At 34.1% G+C, this 17573-nt stretch overlaps 2 protein-coding genes across 3 annotated transcripts; both read right to left on the minus strand.

The window, feature by feature from the left end:
• Window positions 1-103: 103 nt before the first annotated feature.
• LOC107793114 (protein CLT3, chloroplastic) lies at window positions 104-9117 on the minus strand. Of its 2 annotated transcripts, none has more exons than XM_016615397.2 (10): window positions 8532-9117; window positions 5244-5389; window positions 4130-4167; window positions 2974-3089; window positions 2066-2162; window positions 1917-1952; window positions 1703-1753; window positions 1497-1620; window positions 1021-1146; window positions 104-916 (listed from the first exon to the last, which is right to left on the minus strand). In XM_016615397.2, the coding sequence occupies exons 1-10, from the start codon at window positions 8951-8953 to the stop codon at window positions 744-746; spliced, it is 1329 nt and encodes a 442-aa protein (XP_016470883.1). In that variant the 5' UTR covers window positions 8954-9117; the 3' UTR covers window positions 104-743. The 2 variants fall into 2 exon arrangements, with proteins under 2 accessions (XP_016470883.1, XP_075097222.1); XM_075241121.1 differs by having other exon boundaries at window positions 5244-5337; window positions 8532-8662.
• Window positions 9118-13218: 4101 nt separating this feature from the next.
• LOC107793113 (signal recognition particle 9 kDa protein) lies at window positions 13219-17573 on the minus strand. Its single transcript, XM_016615396.2, has 4 exons — window positions 17407-17573; window positions 17231-17299; window positions 13796-13889; window positions 13219-13566 (listed from the first exon to the last, which is right to left on the minus strand). Exons 1-4 carry the CDS (start codon window positions 17476-17478, stop codon window positions 13490-13492), a joined length of 312 nt encoding a protein of 103 aa, XP_016470882.1. The 5' UTR covers window positions 17479-17573; the 3' UTR covers window positions 13219-13489.

Consider the following 17573-nt stretch of genomic DNA (forward strand, 5'->3'; position numbering starts at 1 on the left):
GCAAAATTCCAACCATGATGATCTTAACAGACACAAAATAAATAAATAAATAAATAAAAAGAAAAGAAAAGAAAAAGAAGTTGGACAAAACTAGGAGCAACAGTTCAACTAAATGTCAAGTAATCAAATATAAGCTGATGTTATACAACATTTTGATAAAACTTTTTCTTCCTCAAAACAATATTGGTGAATGGTCTCAAACTAGCAAAATGAAATAATGTCCAAGAACTAACTTTGAAGAGCTTGTTTCTTTCTCAAATAATAACCATATACACAGTTTGTCATCAACTGACTTTGCCAGAACCTCCAGAATGTGTGTAGAAAAATTATTGTAGGTAAAATCCTACTTTGAAAAATTAATGGTACAAGTTTACAACAGCAATACAGCCAAAATCCAGGAGCAGATTTTCGTACCATTTTTTGTTCTGTTGAACAATTAACTTATGGCGAAACCGGCCTTCTGCATTGTATGCATACAAGAAACAACATTGGCATGGGAGCAAACTTCTTGCTTACAACCTCCAACTTTCTAAGGACATGAATGGTACAGACTCCATGCATTTAAAAAGAGCAATGGATTCGAGTTATAATCCTGTCAAAACTCCCCTGATTGATTTTGATTCAGAAAAGAGGTTTGAGAGGTTATAACACAATTTACCATATAAGTCTTGATGCCTCATTTGCTTTGTGTGGAAGTTGGAGGAAGGTAGCGTAACTTCTTCTACCTCAAAATGTGCCACGAGTTAGCAATGGCAATTATCAATTTCCTGATTATTTAGGCGACTTGATGGTCTCCAAGTATAAATAAGCATTCCCAGAACAAGGATGATGGCTCCTGCTATGAAACCAGGCGGGAGAGAGGATGCAACTCCAAGATATGGTAACGGCAATGTGAATAAAAAAACTGATATTGGTACTGCAATGGAAAGTATCAAAGGCAATCGAGGTCAGAAACTAGATACTCGTCTAGAAGAAAAGGTTCAACTGCAATAAACTTAGACTAAATCAGCTTTAAAGTACCTGAAACTGTTGATGCGAGACAAGATACTACAGCAGAGGAAATCTGAAGCAGGTGTAACAATGAAATATTGAAACCCATGTTTACAATGATAAACAGCAGCGGTAAAAGAGGTGCTCCATCGCACCCTAGAACAAGACAAGAAAGAAGCAACTACAATCAGTGTTGTCTTTGAATCAGAGTGTCGTAAATTAAGAAGAAACAAAGAAACAAGAGTGCAGTGAACCATCAAAGATCTAGTAAACCTCATGATCTAGCTTTTTGGGGTCGAGTCAGGTCCATGGTTCATTTTCTTAGCTACATGCCCTTTTTTATTCATATGAGATTGGATAAAAAATGTGAAATAACCCTAGTCATCATTCATGCTTCTCTTTTTGTCATCATCAGAAACTAGTTAGTTATTGACACTTATGAGCATCATTGATGAAATGATATACTTTCATAGATGAAGCTGAGCTCAAAGTATTTCACTACTTACCACCGGATAATGTGCCGATGTTCAAAAAGCATGCAGCACCATCTCTAAGGTAGTTTGGTAGTTGAGTAAATGGAACGCCCCACAACTTCGACAAAAATGGGAGGAGAAGGCATATAAAAACTGCCTGCAAGAGATACCGAAACAGTTTCAATAGTTCATCCAAAGAAAAGAATACAGTGAATGATAAAACAGTATAAGATGATTACCTGGTAAGCAGATCCGTAGGAGTTCACAACAAACAGATCAACAGTACCTCCCTGCTTATACCATTGCAAATTAAGACAACTACAATCAGATCTTAGTATGTGCACTCTAATATTTTCATCTACTCCAAAAGGACTGTTCTAACAAAAAAAAAAAGCTTCTTATTCAAATACCAATGTGGTTTTGTAACTTTTAATAGCAAAAGCAAATGTCTACCTTCAGTCTTTTAGCAGCATCCAAGAATATTACTTCCTGCACATAAGAAAAATGAATTCTCCAGGTAAATCATACTGCAATCATGAAAATGACAAAACGGCAAAACCCTATTGGAAGAAGAAAATATGAACAAAAGAGAAGGTATGAACCTTTAAGACAGTATCTGCAGCTTGGAACAAAAAGGAGACTATCATCAAAAGACTCCAAAATATTCCAGCTTCCATCAAAGACCCAGCACTAGATCCACTGCAAATTATGTAGGAGATAATCAGGAAATTCAACAACCACTAGAAAGTATAGTTCCTCCTCATTCAAACTTAGTTATAAACTAGGATTATCTCAGTATTTTCCAAAGAGGATAACTCTTGTTGGGAGTAGATTATTGCTTCAAATCTTTCACTTTTCCATAAGACTAAGTAACTCGGTAGTCTTGCCCAACAAAGCACATGTATTGGGAATAAGAAATTAATTTGGATTGTGGTAGCAAGATGCATGCTTCAGAGACCAAGGTCTCTGTAGATACTCAGAATTTTAGAAATATCTTATTTGTTTCTCAAATGCACTAGTTCAACGACGAACAATTTTGACTAGGGGCAGATTAATGATGTGTATCGGCAGATGAATAGAAGGCATACGCAGAAAGAGAAAGCACAATGCACCACTTATTCGAAGTACCGGTGTCAAAGATTTTATTTAGCCTTCCACTAAATGATACAACATATATAGATGTTGACTTACAAAAGAAATAGAAAGAGGAGCAATAAAAGACCACTCTTTTGACAGCAAGGTGGGAATCTGCTCTTGGAAGAACCTTTTTTTTTTTTTTTGGGGGGGGGGAGTGGATAAGTGCATTCCTCATGACACTTTATTGCATGACCAAGACCAGCCCAAAAGGCACGGTCGTCGTCTGTTTTAGAAGAATTATCACCACAAACTAAATGAATGATGAGGCTTTCAGATCTCAAAAAGCTTGAAACTTCCAGCCGCTTGAACAAAGTTTTCAAACTGGTAGTGAGGTAAACTCAAGAAACTATAAAAAAGCAATTGTGTTGCCAACCTTGCTACAGTTATGATAACACCAACAGCCACGAGAAAGCACCCAAACAACTGGTTGAGACTATATCTTCTCCCGAGGAATATAAAAGACAGGAGAAGTTGCCAGACAAGAAAACTCTGCAAGGATAAACAGATGGACATGTTAAATAACCCATTCAATTTCCACTTTGAAGGAAGTTCTAAGTGAACTGAGCCTACAAATATGTTAGTACAACAACAAGAAGAAATACGCCTCAATCCCGAACTAGTAGGTTTCCTCAGTATCCATTCGGCTCCATTTGAACCCGTTCCGTTTTAATACTCAAAATTTGCAAATTAGGGGTTTTTAACACTAGAAGTTTACTACATTTGATACTAACAAATGAATCCCTAAACTAACCAATATGGTTCCTAGAAAATATCATACTTAATGTAATGTACCAACACTGCAAGTTTTTATTCTGACTAGTAGGTTTTTGCTCTTTACAGAACTTTTTCCTTTATTTTGTTGTGTTCTTTGTGACTGGTGCATTTGGAGGTCTACGTAAGATAAAACCAAGATGTCCCAGACGACATACTCACATCTTATCCTGTATGCATGCTTTTGTGCCTTTTGTCGTACGAGATCATTTCCGATCCGGTCTAATCTTATATGACTTCACATCCTAAGAGACTAACAATTATTTGAATAATTTGGTCTTATGATGATCAACACAACTTTTCTTAATACAAGAATGTACAGCTAATGTCACCATAATTTTAGGCCATGCTTAGTCCTCAAAGAAGAACTAATGTTCAGAAATGAACCCTAATGTCTACTATCAAACTGTTCAAAACATATCCATCTTCAATAGACACTGTTTTATGAGAGAAGCATATAATGTTGGAAGAATATACATTAATGCAGTATAGTCACTTTTATTTTAGTTCTCGCTCCCATGTTTTAATTTTCTTTCCTTATCTTCTAAGTGTTTGGCCATGCAAAATTAAATTGCCTGGTATTCTTCCTATTGTACCAACAGACATAAGCCTGATGGATTGTATCAAATTGATCTGATGGATTTATTTCCTAAAAACCTACCATCATGTGGTCACTATCAGTAGAATCTCACTTTTTAAAAGATTTTCTCAGAAGTTCATAGAAAAGTGAAAAGATACAAATTTCAAGTTATTATTACCTGGGAGAGTATTGGAATTGTGGCCCCTGAAAGAATAGCTGTTTGAAAGGAGGATAACAACAGAGGATTAAATTCAGAACTAAAAATCTACAGAGTTATGTAAATTCAAATATTCACAGAAGAGCCAGAATAAATTTCAAATAAATGAGTCTTAAGGACTAATTCAAAAATAAAACAAGCTGTCAATGAATTTGCACATAAATTACTTGTTTAAGTGTTGTCAGAATGACTCTTTATATTTCGTAGACTATAAAATGAGTTTAGATTTTGCAATTACTTATGGTACTCCTTTGCATGTATGCTGCGATTAAGCATAATCAACTTAGAGGATTGTGTTTCATAGCTTCTTCATAGGTCATGAGGCAACTCCAATATCCTCCATTGATTGATATGATGCACATAAACTACTTATTGAGATCAAAAGATCACCTCTCAAAAAGTGAAAGAATCGGGTGGACTAGCCCAAAATTTACTAAACCTCTTTGGAAAAACCTTCACACAACCTATGTGGGACAACTGCGCAAGTAAACATAATACATATGTTGAATTTCATTTATTACTCAATCACAAGATTCAAAGCTTTCTATACAAGTTTCTTCATTTCCAAGCATAGATCAATAAGTGTTACATGACTTGCAATCTATTTACTTAAGATTGTCGAATCTAATCCACCTTCTATGACCTAGCTTCTGGTATTTGAACCAGTTACGTCGATTGCTGAACCTGACTTTACTTTGACGCGTTGGCCTTTCCCTATATCTTAATTAATTGGAAGAGTCAGTGGCTAAAGGAAATAGCTGCAATGGTGTCACTTTCTTATTTATCATATAAGCTGCCGAGTGTCTCTGGCTTAGGATGTTTACTTTCAAACAATGCCATATTTCTATCCTCTTCTCTAGTCTTTGTTAGCAGTTAATTACCTATTACATACCAAAGGTGACACATGTCTAGTTTGTAATAAAAGCACATGCAGATATAATATTTTTTAAGAATATCCTTGTTGACAAAGGGAATAACCGAATCGGGCAAGAAACATCCAATGTGAGCAAAGAAGATACTTAAAAACATCTGGGTGAGATTCTAGTAATGTGATTGAGCATGAATTTTGTATTACCTCCAGCTGCCATGCCAGACGCAGCGGCGAGAGCCTCTAATAGACCAACAACAACAAATGGAGTCTTTGGAAGGGAAAGCATTTCATCAGTGACCTTGCCAGCATGATACCGAAGATATAAGATAGTGAAGTATACGAGTACATATCTGGGTGAAATGAGGAACAAGAAGCAAAAAAGAAGTAATTCAGTAACAAATATGTTCACTACTAATTTTTATTGTTGATGCATTATGCTCAGAAAATCAGCATATCCTAAAATAAAGAGTTTGTACTTTCTAATTGTTATTTGTTACTTGTTGATTCAGGAATCGATATTCACATTTACATTAAACAAATATACTATTTTCGTTATATTAGACGTAATGATTTGTATGGCCAAATTTGACAGATATAGGGAAGAGAAGTAAAAGCTCCTAATGATTCTCTGTTCCTCCTATTCACCTTTCATGCATTAAAATCATTATGTGGAGGCTACTTGTGACATATTAATACACCTTTTAGATGAAAATGAGTTGCAGATTCTGTTTTCACCTACTTCATGATCCCTTAAACTCGTAGGTAGGGGACTGCTGGTGACATATTGATACCATTTTATATTAAAAGTCAAAAGTTAACCATCTTAACGATATACAAACACTAGAATTACCACGGTACTGGTTATACTAGAAGAGCCTGACATAATCAAGGAAAGCATGTGTAGAAGGTTTGGATGTTTATTTTAAGTCATGATCACCTGCTAAAATAGGACAAAAGAACTAGTAGATCTTAGACAAAGTGAATACTCTAAATGGCTAGTAGTAGAATAGAAATACAGCCATTTATATTTATGCTAAACCTAGTCACCACACTGGGGCCATCAGATACTCACAAATAGCATATAGTATTATACCAGCAAAGATGCAGAAATCAGAATATTTTTAATCTGTATAAAATATTAGCAAGTACAATAATGCACATAAACCTTTTTTTAAGTGTTAGTAATACAAGTAATTTGAAGTTAAGTGATAGTGGAGTATTTAGAATCTCTTTAGTTGTAATGTCAAAGAGATCCACTTGCACTTTCTACAATCTATACTACCTAAAGTTGACTAACAATTGAACTTGTGTAACTGTTGCAAAAGTAACTAAATAACCAGTTCATCAGAAGTCAGAACCAATGTGACATTTATAACAGTTCTGGTGTTTCTGATTCATCTCATTTAAAGCATCGTTTGAACCAAATTTGGAAAGCAAGATAAAAAAAAGGTACAGGGCACACTATTCAATCTCCCCTAATAAAATTGAGTAATAAAGTTATCTCCCTTCACCAAATAGTATCATAATTTGACCCGTTATCACAAACAACATAGAGCAAATCATATTGCAGGATCATATTTTCAGTGACATTGTGTAATATAGAATAATCATAGCGTAAAACTTGTTCTAGGGATACTTAATTATCTTTTTTTTAACTATCGCAAATTAAATCCATTTTTTTCCCACAACAAAGATTAACAATGGTTTTTCACTTATTCGGGAAAGAGGCAGAACTAGAATTTGAAATTTATGTTTGGAATATTTAATATATGTACATAATTTATTTTTCCTTAATAATGAAATTCAACAATGTAAGTACATAATTTATTTTACCCTATTTGTACGATATAATCTTACGACACCCCCTCCATTTATTAATTTCATTAGGGTAGGTTGTACGATATAATCTTACGACACCCCCTCCATTTATTAATTTCATTAGGGTAGGTTGTCTATATCACACTCCTTGGAGTACAGACCTTCCCCGACCATGCGTGAATATAAATTATTTTGTGCACGGGCTGCCATCTTACATCTCTAAAATAAATAACCTACCCCAGTAGCGGGTCTACATGGACCATTATAAGTGCTTTAGCACCCATTATCTTTAACCAAATTTAGTAAATTTACTATGGAAATTATCAAAAAATTTAAATAAGTATTAAATGAGAAGCCACAGCTAAGCTCATTTTCCTTCTAAATCTTGAATCCGCCCGCCCCTTCAATAATTGATCATGCATCATTAGATTCACTATAAAACTATAGTCTATGGTCTAGTGGGTCCAAAGTGCAGTCAAATAAATTTATTTATTTTGGACCAAAAGAGTCCATTCTTTGTGGGGAAGTGATGAAAATGAAAGAGACGTGCAAAGTTTTACTCTTTCACTGTGAATCACTAAGGTGCATTATCAAGATGAGAAAATGACTCTATTGCCCTCGCCTATTGGCACCCACTTTGACAAGGACTGGCTGATATAAAAAGGTTACAAGTCAAAATGACTTTACTACCCTTACCATCTTGTCGAGACTCGAGAGACATCAGTCAGAGCACCTATCACGTGATCTTCGAATTTTCTCACGTGACATGATTTTACAACTTTTCGTTTTCTTTCTTTGGAAAGAAATTTCTGTTTTCCAGATAACGGCACACATTACAAAATGGATTTACGTTGCTAATTACTAAGAAAAACAAATTTATAAAAACATACAGAAACTTCCATGTGATGATGTGAACTTTTAAATTTGGTGATATAACATGTAAAATCTACATATTCTTAATTTACAAAAAAAAAAATAACAAAACGATAAATTTCAAATGTTAGTCAAAATTCAATTAATTTGATCCTAGGAAAGCGGAAGGTGCCAAAATTTAATTAATTTTCTATTTTCGCATTATGGTTTAATTAAAATTTTAATTTTGATTTTCTTTCATTTTAAAGTTTAACTTTGACCGTATTAATCAGCAAAAAGAACATTGTCTTCTTTCATGGATGGACTCACTCTCGTTTCAAATGGTAAAAACAAATAACAAAACAATTAGCACAAAAATTAATAACTTCTAACCCTCATTTTACTTTCCAAAAATTGTTAAGCAATATTATCCACAGGAAAATTGTAATTTCTCGGTCCCATTTTGACACACTTTTGTTTTATTATATATTAAAAAATAATATATTTTTACATGAATTAAAATTTTATACACTATAAGTATAATTTAACTAACTATAACAACTTACTAACTATTTATTTTACATTACCAATTAATGTTAATTGAAAAGAATTACATGCAACTATCTTTTAAATGATAAGTTGATGTAAATATTTTTTTTCACGTGTTTAGATATTTAGCATTTTAACTTTGAACTCTCATAATTTTTTATTTTTAAAAAGAAGAATATAAATTTCGTTTTCAATTTAATATCTTCAGGTAAAATGAGACAAGTGGAGTAGAAATATTCATAATTTCTTTTTCAACGAGAAAAGAAAAAGTACCCGAAAGTGGCGAGCTGAGCCAGGAAGAAAGGATAGTTCTTCAAAGGAACTAAAGCCAGCTTGTAAAGCACCCGATTCCCTACACCTAGCACCACCGTAGCTGTCGCTGCAACCATTATCTCCGCCGTCCGATCACTACTTTTCCGGCTATCATTAATCTCCACCACCTGATCTCCCACCGCACACAACCTCCTCCACTTCTCATTCCCGCTTCCTCCTCCGCCACGGCGGAATACACCGGCAAATTCCGCTGCCTCAATTACGTAAAATCTTGTCGTTATTGATCTGCTGATGATTGCCGGCCGGTGATTAAAGTTAACATGATGAACCGATGACCGAGATTGAAGTTTTGTTGCCGGAACATGACGGCTCACCGGCGACGACAATTCGCCGGTGATTACCCGGCGAATACAAATCGACATGGTAAGAGCAGGATATAATGTACAATTTAAATTCTTAGTACAAAATATACGTAATATTAATTATAATTTTCAGTTAATAATAAGAAGAATTTTGAGAAAATGAGTCGACAGGGGGTGATAGACAAAAGTCAGAGAACGCCATAAATATAAGATGAGTCATGTTTGTGTTGTAATATAATGGTGATTACGATAAAAAGGCAGATAAGGACAAAATAGGAAATAAAATTATATCTTTTATTTTTCTTTTTGGAAATTACAACGAAGGAAACAGATTAAATGAATTGAAAAAGGGACGTTTATTTTAATTTTGTCTTTTTAGTGCTATTCATTTTGGAACCTGATTAATTATGATTCGCGCCGAAAAGTCTACAGATAATGAAATGCTTTTTATCAAAAATAATTTATTTGGCCATGAAAATAAGAAGGTCCTTTTGAATAAAATTATTTAAAGTTCGAATCCGAAATATGTGATTAAGGATAAAAGATTACTTACCCACCACCAATTCTGCTTTTTAAAACAGAGTCCACCACCAAAATCTTTGGTAATTTAATTTTGTCACTCATATCGTGGGAGGGGCGGATCTTCTGTACGACATAGGGGTCACGTGAACCCAGTAACTTTTGTTCAGATAGTGCACATGTGTTAAACAATCCACTAAATATATATAAATATTTGATCGTAAACTCGGTTATAATTGTAAATTAACTTAACGTTATTGTAGAAACCCATAACTTCAAACCCTGGATCCGCCTCTGCATTTGTGGCATTGAATGGGAGTCTTGGCGTTAATTGGTAAAGTTGATGCCATGTGACTAGAAGGTCACAAGTTCGAGCCATGGAAATAGCTTTTTGTAAAATTATAGTGTAAGGCTACTACAATAGATCTTTATAGTCCAGTCCTTCGCCAGATCCCGTACGTAACGGGAGCTCACTGCACCAAACTTTTATTCGCATCATGGCATTCGTATGCATTTTTCTTCCAAAATTTCAAGAGCAAAGTCCGTAATGAACTTTTCTTCTCTCAGTTCTTTTTCTTATTCTAATTTTAATTTGTGAAAACAATGTCAACCCATCCAATGCGAGTACGTTTAAAATACATGTGTAGGTAGGTAAAAATGAAGGTGTACTTACACATCAAGTAGAAATGTCAAAAGCAATGAAGAAAGAGATACAAAAAAGACAAAACTTCAAGTCTTCTCTTATTTACATATGCAAAAGGTGCGCTCTCCATCTACAAACATGCTCTACAAATATCAAAGTACAAAATGGAAAAGCGATGAAATCTACACTCCGCTCCAGAAGGCTACAGCCTACCAGCAAATACGTCAAATTTAGCAGCTTTTCGTCATTATTTAAAGAAGGAGAGCGTTAGCGTAACTGGTAAAGTTGTTGTCATATGACCAGAAGGTCACGGGTTCGAATCGTGAAAAGCTCTTATAAAAATGCAGGGTCCTTTTAGTTCAGCCCTTCCCAAATCCCGCATATAATAAAAACTTAGTGTATCGAACTGCCCCTTTTGTCATTATTTAAAGTTGACGCAGCCGTAGGCCATTGCTTTTCTCAAGAGAATCTTGTTGGCTTTTAATCATTTAATGGCCCTCTTTCAGTAACCCCAATATTTTATGCAGAATAAATTACACTTATTCTGCACCTTGAAATGCAGTGACCAGGAACAAAGAGAGAGAAGGAATTTAAAATTTACAAAATAGAATAAATTCTCAGGACTTTTGAAATATCCCTTTTGCTGTTTACTTTTTATTTAGTTAACCGGAAAAAGTTTGACTTATTTCTTAGAGAGATTTTTACCTAGCTATATTATAATAAAAATATATTTACTACCTTTATTTAGGTTTCTTATTAATTACTTTATATACCTATATTTACTAGTTTTATATAAAATCATAAAAAGGAGGAAACGAAACCTACCTTAAATATTGAGTATTAGTTACACATAATCCCCTACATTTAAGATACTCTTCCTTTTTCCAAGGAAAACTATATTTGTCTTTGTACTTACCTAAAATCATCACCTCTCTTGGTACTTACCCAAAATCATTACCGTAGAAAGCCACAGAGCCCCAATATTATCACCTCTCTTTGTACTTAAGTTGTTAATTTACGATTTCTCTCGTTAATCATCCAAAATCTCTTTCTTATTTATACAATACATAAGAAATTCGAAGATTTGCTCTACAATCAAGTTATGGGTAAGCTTCACTCTACATTAAAGTTGGTTTTAAGTTGAATTTCATAATGAAACTCGAGGAAGATGAAGTTTCGGAATTGTATTACGGTTGTATGATAAATGTATCATAATTGTATCGGAGTTGTATTTGATATATCAATACCTAAGACAATTCTGATACAATACTAATACTATTAAAATACAATATTGTATTATAATTTAAGTTTAGAGTTTGTTCTAGGTGGATGTTTTAAATTAAAACTTGAAAAATATGAATATCAAAGTTGTATCATAATTTAGAATTGTATCACAATTTGTACCTAAAACAATACATGATACAATACAAATACAAGTATAATACGATATTGTATCAGTTTAAGTTTAGAGTCGGTTGTAAGTTGTATCAGAATTGTGTAAGAATTCTTTTAGGATTGTATCAAATTTGTATTTGAATTATGAGCAGTTGTGAGATCGTGACGAATTTCACAGTTTGTATCACAAATATATGATAATTATATATTAATTTATTAGTATTGTATCAGGTATTATTTTGGATAGTAATGTATCATCTACAGGTTATATACAATTGTGATACAAGTATGATACAATTACGTTTTACGTATTGATGTATCTGATACAATTTAAATACAATTATGATACATTTATTATACAATTCCTGAATATTTTTTCATTTTCAATGTTGTTCGGTCTCCCAGCAAAAGAACGATGCAATTGATGATTTAACAATATAAAATTATCGGCAATGGTGGGAAAAGAGAAGATGGAGATTATAAGCGTAGATTAAAGAATTTTGTTGTAAAAAAAAGGAGAGAGAAGAGGAGAGGGGAAAAAAATGAAAAGATATAATTGAATCCCTTAATTGAAGGCACCAATAATAGGGTGGGAGCCTTTTAAGGAGCAATCTACACAATTTGTAAGAAAAACCTAGATACTTATTAAAAACTACAAAACATAGAAAATATTGGTAAATAAGTTTTTAATATAGTATAACTAGGTAAAAGCCCCTTTCTTAAAGGAGAGGCAGTTCTAAGATTTGAACATTATACATTTGAGTTCGAAATTCTATCATAATAATTCAACTAATTATGTTCAAAATTATTTATTTAGCAATTTTTTTTCACATATATAGAATTCGAGCTAAACTATACTTTGTGAAAATAGCACGAGCTAACCAGTTTTCGGACTGTTAATTAAAAAAATAGTTAGCGTTTGCAAAGTCAGTGAAAAATAACCAATATTTTGCTGCAACACGGAAAGTTCCATCATAATATACTGGAGATTGGTGCACATGTGTATGAACTTCCAGCATATTATACTGGAACTCCAGCACACGAAAAGTTCCAGCATAATATACTGGAGATTGGAACATCTGTGTATGAACTTCCAGCATATTATGCTTGACCGATATATTATGCTGGAACTCCAGTATATTATGCTGGAAGATCACATGTAAGAAATTCGAACTCCAATATATTATGCTGGAATATTTTCCGAATTTTGAACAGTATTTTCATTCAGATTTATCTTTACATGAAAAGTGATTAAATTTCGATTACTTTTGAAATTGTGCTATTTTTCAATTACTACTTGTAAATCTGGCTACTTTTATTTCACCCCTATTTTTTCCTCAAAATGTTGCCAAACTATCTCAGGAATTCTAATTTTCTAGGAGCATTTCTTATTTTGTCATTCAAGACCGTTTTCTTTCAGTTTTCAAGCCAATACCAAAGATATAAAGGATATAAATTTGAAAAGAAAACATAAATATGCTGACTAAAAGCATTCAGCTACTTCTTGTCTAACTTACAGTCTCTCGACGAATGATTCTCCATAACTTTTCTATGAAAGGTACTTCAAATTTTAGAATTGGGATATTATCACATCTGCAAAACAAGACTAGTTGGATACATTTGTCTACTCGAGTCAGGGACGGAGCCAATGAAGACGTTACGGGTTCATCTGAACCCAATAACTTCGACTTAGGCTCTACATATATATTTAAAATCCAGCTAAATAAATACAAAAATAGAGTTTGAACCTAGAAAATTAGACGCGATGTGATAGAATTTTGAATTTGAACCCATAAACCTCAAATATTGGATCCGCCTCTGAGTCGAGTTAATCGTTCTCAAGTTTAACTCAGCAGATGGAAAGAAGCTACGAGACCAGAGGTTGCAAATTATATAGAGAAACCAACCAGGAAAAGGACTATCTTCAAGAAGCAAAGAGATCTGTTCCACTAATAATACAAAAACAAATTGGGAAAGAAATCCTTGCAGGCTTCAAAAATATCTTCAGCAATAAGTATCGCAAAATGCCAATCCTCAAATTATTGTTTCCTTCCTCTCCCCTTCTTAGGTGCCTGTGCCTCCATTTGTTCTTTGCCACCCACTTCTGATATATCAGCTGCAATAAAAAGAAAATGCAGAGCGTTACGATGATAGGAGCATGGCGAGATTCAACTATGCAAGTATCAAATAGAACTGCTCACGAATCCATACGCCCAAAAATAGAACTTGCAGCTATGCAAGTATCAAGAAGGCGGACTCAACAAGATTTAAGATCAGATTATCATTGAATGTTACTCGTACAATACAAACAAGGAATTTGAGAGGAAAATTAGATAGTGTAATACCATCTGGACCACGAGCCATCAAGGTGAAAAAAATGTTGTTAAGTTTCTCCATCTTCTTAGCATCCTGTGCTTGGTCAGTCCTAAACTTGATACACTAGCAAGAAAATTCAAAATACAAACCATTAGAACAAGCAACACATATGGAAAATTCCTTAACTAGCTCCCACCAAGCATGGGATACATTTATGAGATACCAAATGCATAAAAGGGAAATATTACATAAAGGAGCTGGAAATGTCCCTCTTTTCATTCATAAGAGAACAACAACAAAAGGAGCACAAACATTTGCACTAAATTGTAATGCAAAGACAGAATAACAACTTTATCCAACACCACGAAAGAAACAGCAATGTGAAACATCTCCACCCTGTGGTAGAGCTAGAGGTAAGGAAGGGGGTTCAATTGAATCCTTTTCGTTCAAAAATAATGCCAAACAAATCTTTTTGAGAGTAAATGAACTGTTGTCTCTTTAAACATAATGGAAGCTTCTAGATAGTGCATTTGTTTGAATCCCCTTTGCTAGAATTCCTGGCTCTGCCACTGTCTCCATGGCTCCACCCGAAACTTCCAAGTCCAGACCGTCACTATTTGTATCCTATGAAGGATGAGAATTTCTGAGATACAGCGTCCCCAATTTTTAGCAAAGTCTCTGGTACAGATCCAACTGCCTATGTATGTGTCCTCAAAGTATTAGAATCATAGCAGCATTTTAAATTTTCAGCAAAGTCTCCATAACTTTTCCATGAAAGATACTTATATAACTTTAGAATTTGGGTATCATCAAAGCTTCTGACAGAATGTTCAGTCACCCAAGTAAGCTGCCAAAAGAATAAAATCTCTTCTAGGCTTCATATATTTCTAATGTTCAAATATAGAGAGCCAAACGAAATAAGGTTAACCACAAGCTGGATAATAAGAGATCGGTAAAAAAATGATGAGGGAGGCCCAGTTCTTTGACACAATGGCGAAGGTTGCACAGTGCGGGATTTGTGGTAGTTGCACGTCACGAGTTCGAATTCTGCTCTGAGTTAAGTTTGATATTCAAGTGGAGAAGAGTAAAGGGACAGACCCATTATCCATCGAGTTTCTAAGCTGGAAACGACAGATTTCTCGGTTATTAAAAAAGAATCATAGTGAGAGTTGAACCATAAAAGAATATGAGAGAGAAAGGAAAGCATGGCAGGCACTGAATCAAAGATCTTAGTGTGCCCTCTGCTGAAGTTTATGCAGATATGTGAAGCCTAGAAGAGATTTCCAGCAAAATATCTGGACAATACAAACTATGTGATTTGAGAATCAAAAAGTTTTGCTAGGCCATTTTTTTTTTTGATGAAGTGACATCATTGATGGCATCAAGAAGATGCAATTAGTACAAAGTTTTTGCTAAGCTATATATGCAACCTCTCCTAATAAAGCTTCACAGAAATAATATTAGAAGTCATTCCCTGGTAATCTCAAAGCAGTATTGTCAAGGGCGAAAAGCGTTAAAAAGCATTACGGGTCTATCACAGCTTTAAGCGCAACTAAAGTGTGGCATTTATTTTAAAAAGGCACAAAACAAAGAAAAAAAATAAAAAATATATATGTAATGCACGAAAAAAGTAACAATTTTATTCATAATGATTTCGTTAACAATTAATATATCTTTTTGCCAATTATATTTATTGTTTTTTACCGCTTTATCAACATAGAACTTATGGGCAATGAGGCACGCGCCTTGGTGCTTCGCCTACATTGAAGTGCAGCCTGTGAGCCGAAGTGCATACCTTGAGCTTCAGGGCTTAAGCGCGCCTCAAATGAGCCTTTAACAACACTGTCTCAAAGAAGCAAAAGTCACAACCTAACAAAACATATCTCCCTGTTCTCTCTACCCTTCGACTGCACATGTCTTCCCCCTTCCCTTCTCCCCGCTTTAAAAAGTTAACTTTTTCTTTGTTGTACTTATACATCTGTCAGAATTTTCTCTTTGACCTCTTGACCAGAAGAATCAACTTCAAAGATCCAAACAAACGCATGTACATGATAAGCTTCAAAAAGAAGAAAGAGAAAGGTCCATGTTATTGTAAATAATATGGAGTGTGGTACTATCCATTTTAAGAACAGTAAAAGAAATATTATCTGGTTAACTATAAAGTGTTGGCTTAGTCGTCCTTGATACTCTAAAATTTCAGTCCGCCAAACGAAGCTAATGTCCAAGGATTGCAAATGACTTCACTTCTCACCATAATAGCTTTTCTCGAAACACTGTCTAATTGTTGGTGTCATTGCATAAAATCGTGTCCTTCCTAAGGTGTTATACTAGTTGGTTCCACAAACTTAACCTGCTTTCTTCTTAATCATTTCTTTTCCAGTTACTTTCCAACTAAGCACAGTAAGCAGTGTTCTCATCTCATTCTGTCACTTTCACTCCTTTCTGGCATTGAATCTCTTCGGAGTTCTATCTTATCAATGTTAGAGCTATACAAATTCTAACATACAAGATAATAACCCTAAAATATGCCATCAAGTATGATCGACTTCATAATAATATGCATCATTAAAAGCACAAAGCTCCAATGCGAAAAGCTGATACTCTTTTTGACCCTCGATTAGTACATTCTAAGTTGGATAAAATTGTAATCACAATTAATATCTGTATTATTATAAAAGCACCCTTCGAAAACTAAATAATTCATTCACATAGATAATTCTATATTGGATAAGATTGTAACAATAAGGACCCTGCCTGATATTTAAAGATTTTAGGTAAACATAACTACTAAAGTTAACCATTTAAGTTTATTTTAACAAAAATACTTATCCTTGGGAACAATAGTTCTCGAAATAATCGTAGGACTTTTCCTCAAGATAAGCATGTCTTATTTGATCACTCTCTTGATCGACTATGACCTTTAAATACATGTAAAATTTGAGCCTCATCAAGTTTATGCAACCAAACAGTTTATCAGAGTCTTCCCAAAGATGACCATCTTCACTTAATGATTTTATTTTATGCACAAAAGGACCATATATACACACACACACACAGTCACACACACACACATGCTTGCTCTGATCGTTATTACATCATATGTCTCACTCAATATGATAAAAAGCATATTCAATAGCATCAACTCCATACCACAAATATGACACAACTTGACTTTGATCATCAAAATTTAACACAAGCTACTTAGTGCTTCTTTATAAAAACGTGAATGCCATTCTCGTCTAAGGTTGTAGCTTTTACACACACCACATAGGATTCAAGAGAGAACAACAGCAAAAGAAGCCCAAACATTTGCACTAAAATGTAATGCAAAGATAGAAATGTCAGCAATAGAACTCGACCCAAAAAGAAATAAATAGAAACAATTGAAATTTCAATTCAGCATCCATCGTACGCACAAGATATGAACAAAAATAGCAAATTGGAGCTGAAAAAGGAATATTTACCTCTGTATCATCGGTGACCTTAAGAACCAATTTACCCTCAGAATGTCTGTATTTCATCACATACCGAGTCTACAAAAAACACCAAATTTATTTACTCCCATCAATCGATTTTATATATGATTAATATTAACAAAACAAAGGATATAAAACCGGAGTAGTGGAAATTAGAAGATTACTTTCTCGGGATCGGCGCGAAATAACTGCACGGATCTCTCCACAAAATCATCCCACGACGTTATATACACCATTCTCTCTCTCTCTCTATCTCCCTTCTCTCGTTCCAATTCAATGGCCGCCGAGGTTTTCCGATTTTGCTGCTCAGTTGGGTTTTAGTTTGGCGTTT

The sequence above is a fragment of the Nicotiana tabacum genome, chromosome 20 (assembly GCF_000715075.1).
Source record: "Nicotiana tabacum cultivar K326 chromosome 20, ASM71507v2, whole genome shotgun sequence".
In the NCBI taxonomy this organism is placed as follows: domain Eukaryota; kingdom Viridiplantae; phylum Streptophyta; class Magnoliopsida; order Solanales; family Solanaceae; genus Nicotiana; species Nicotiana tabacum.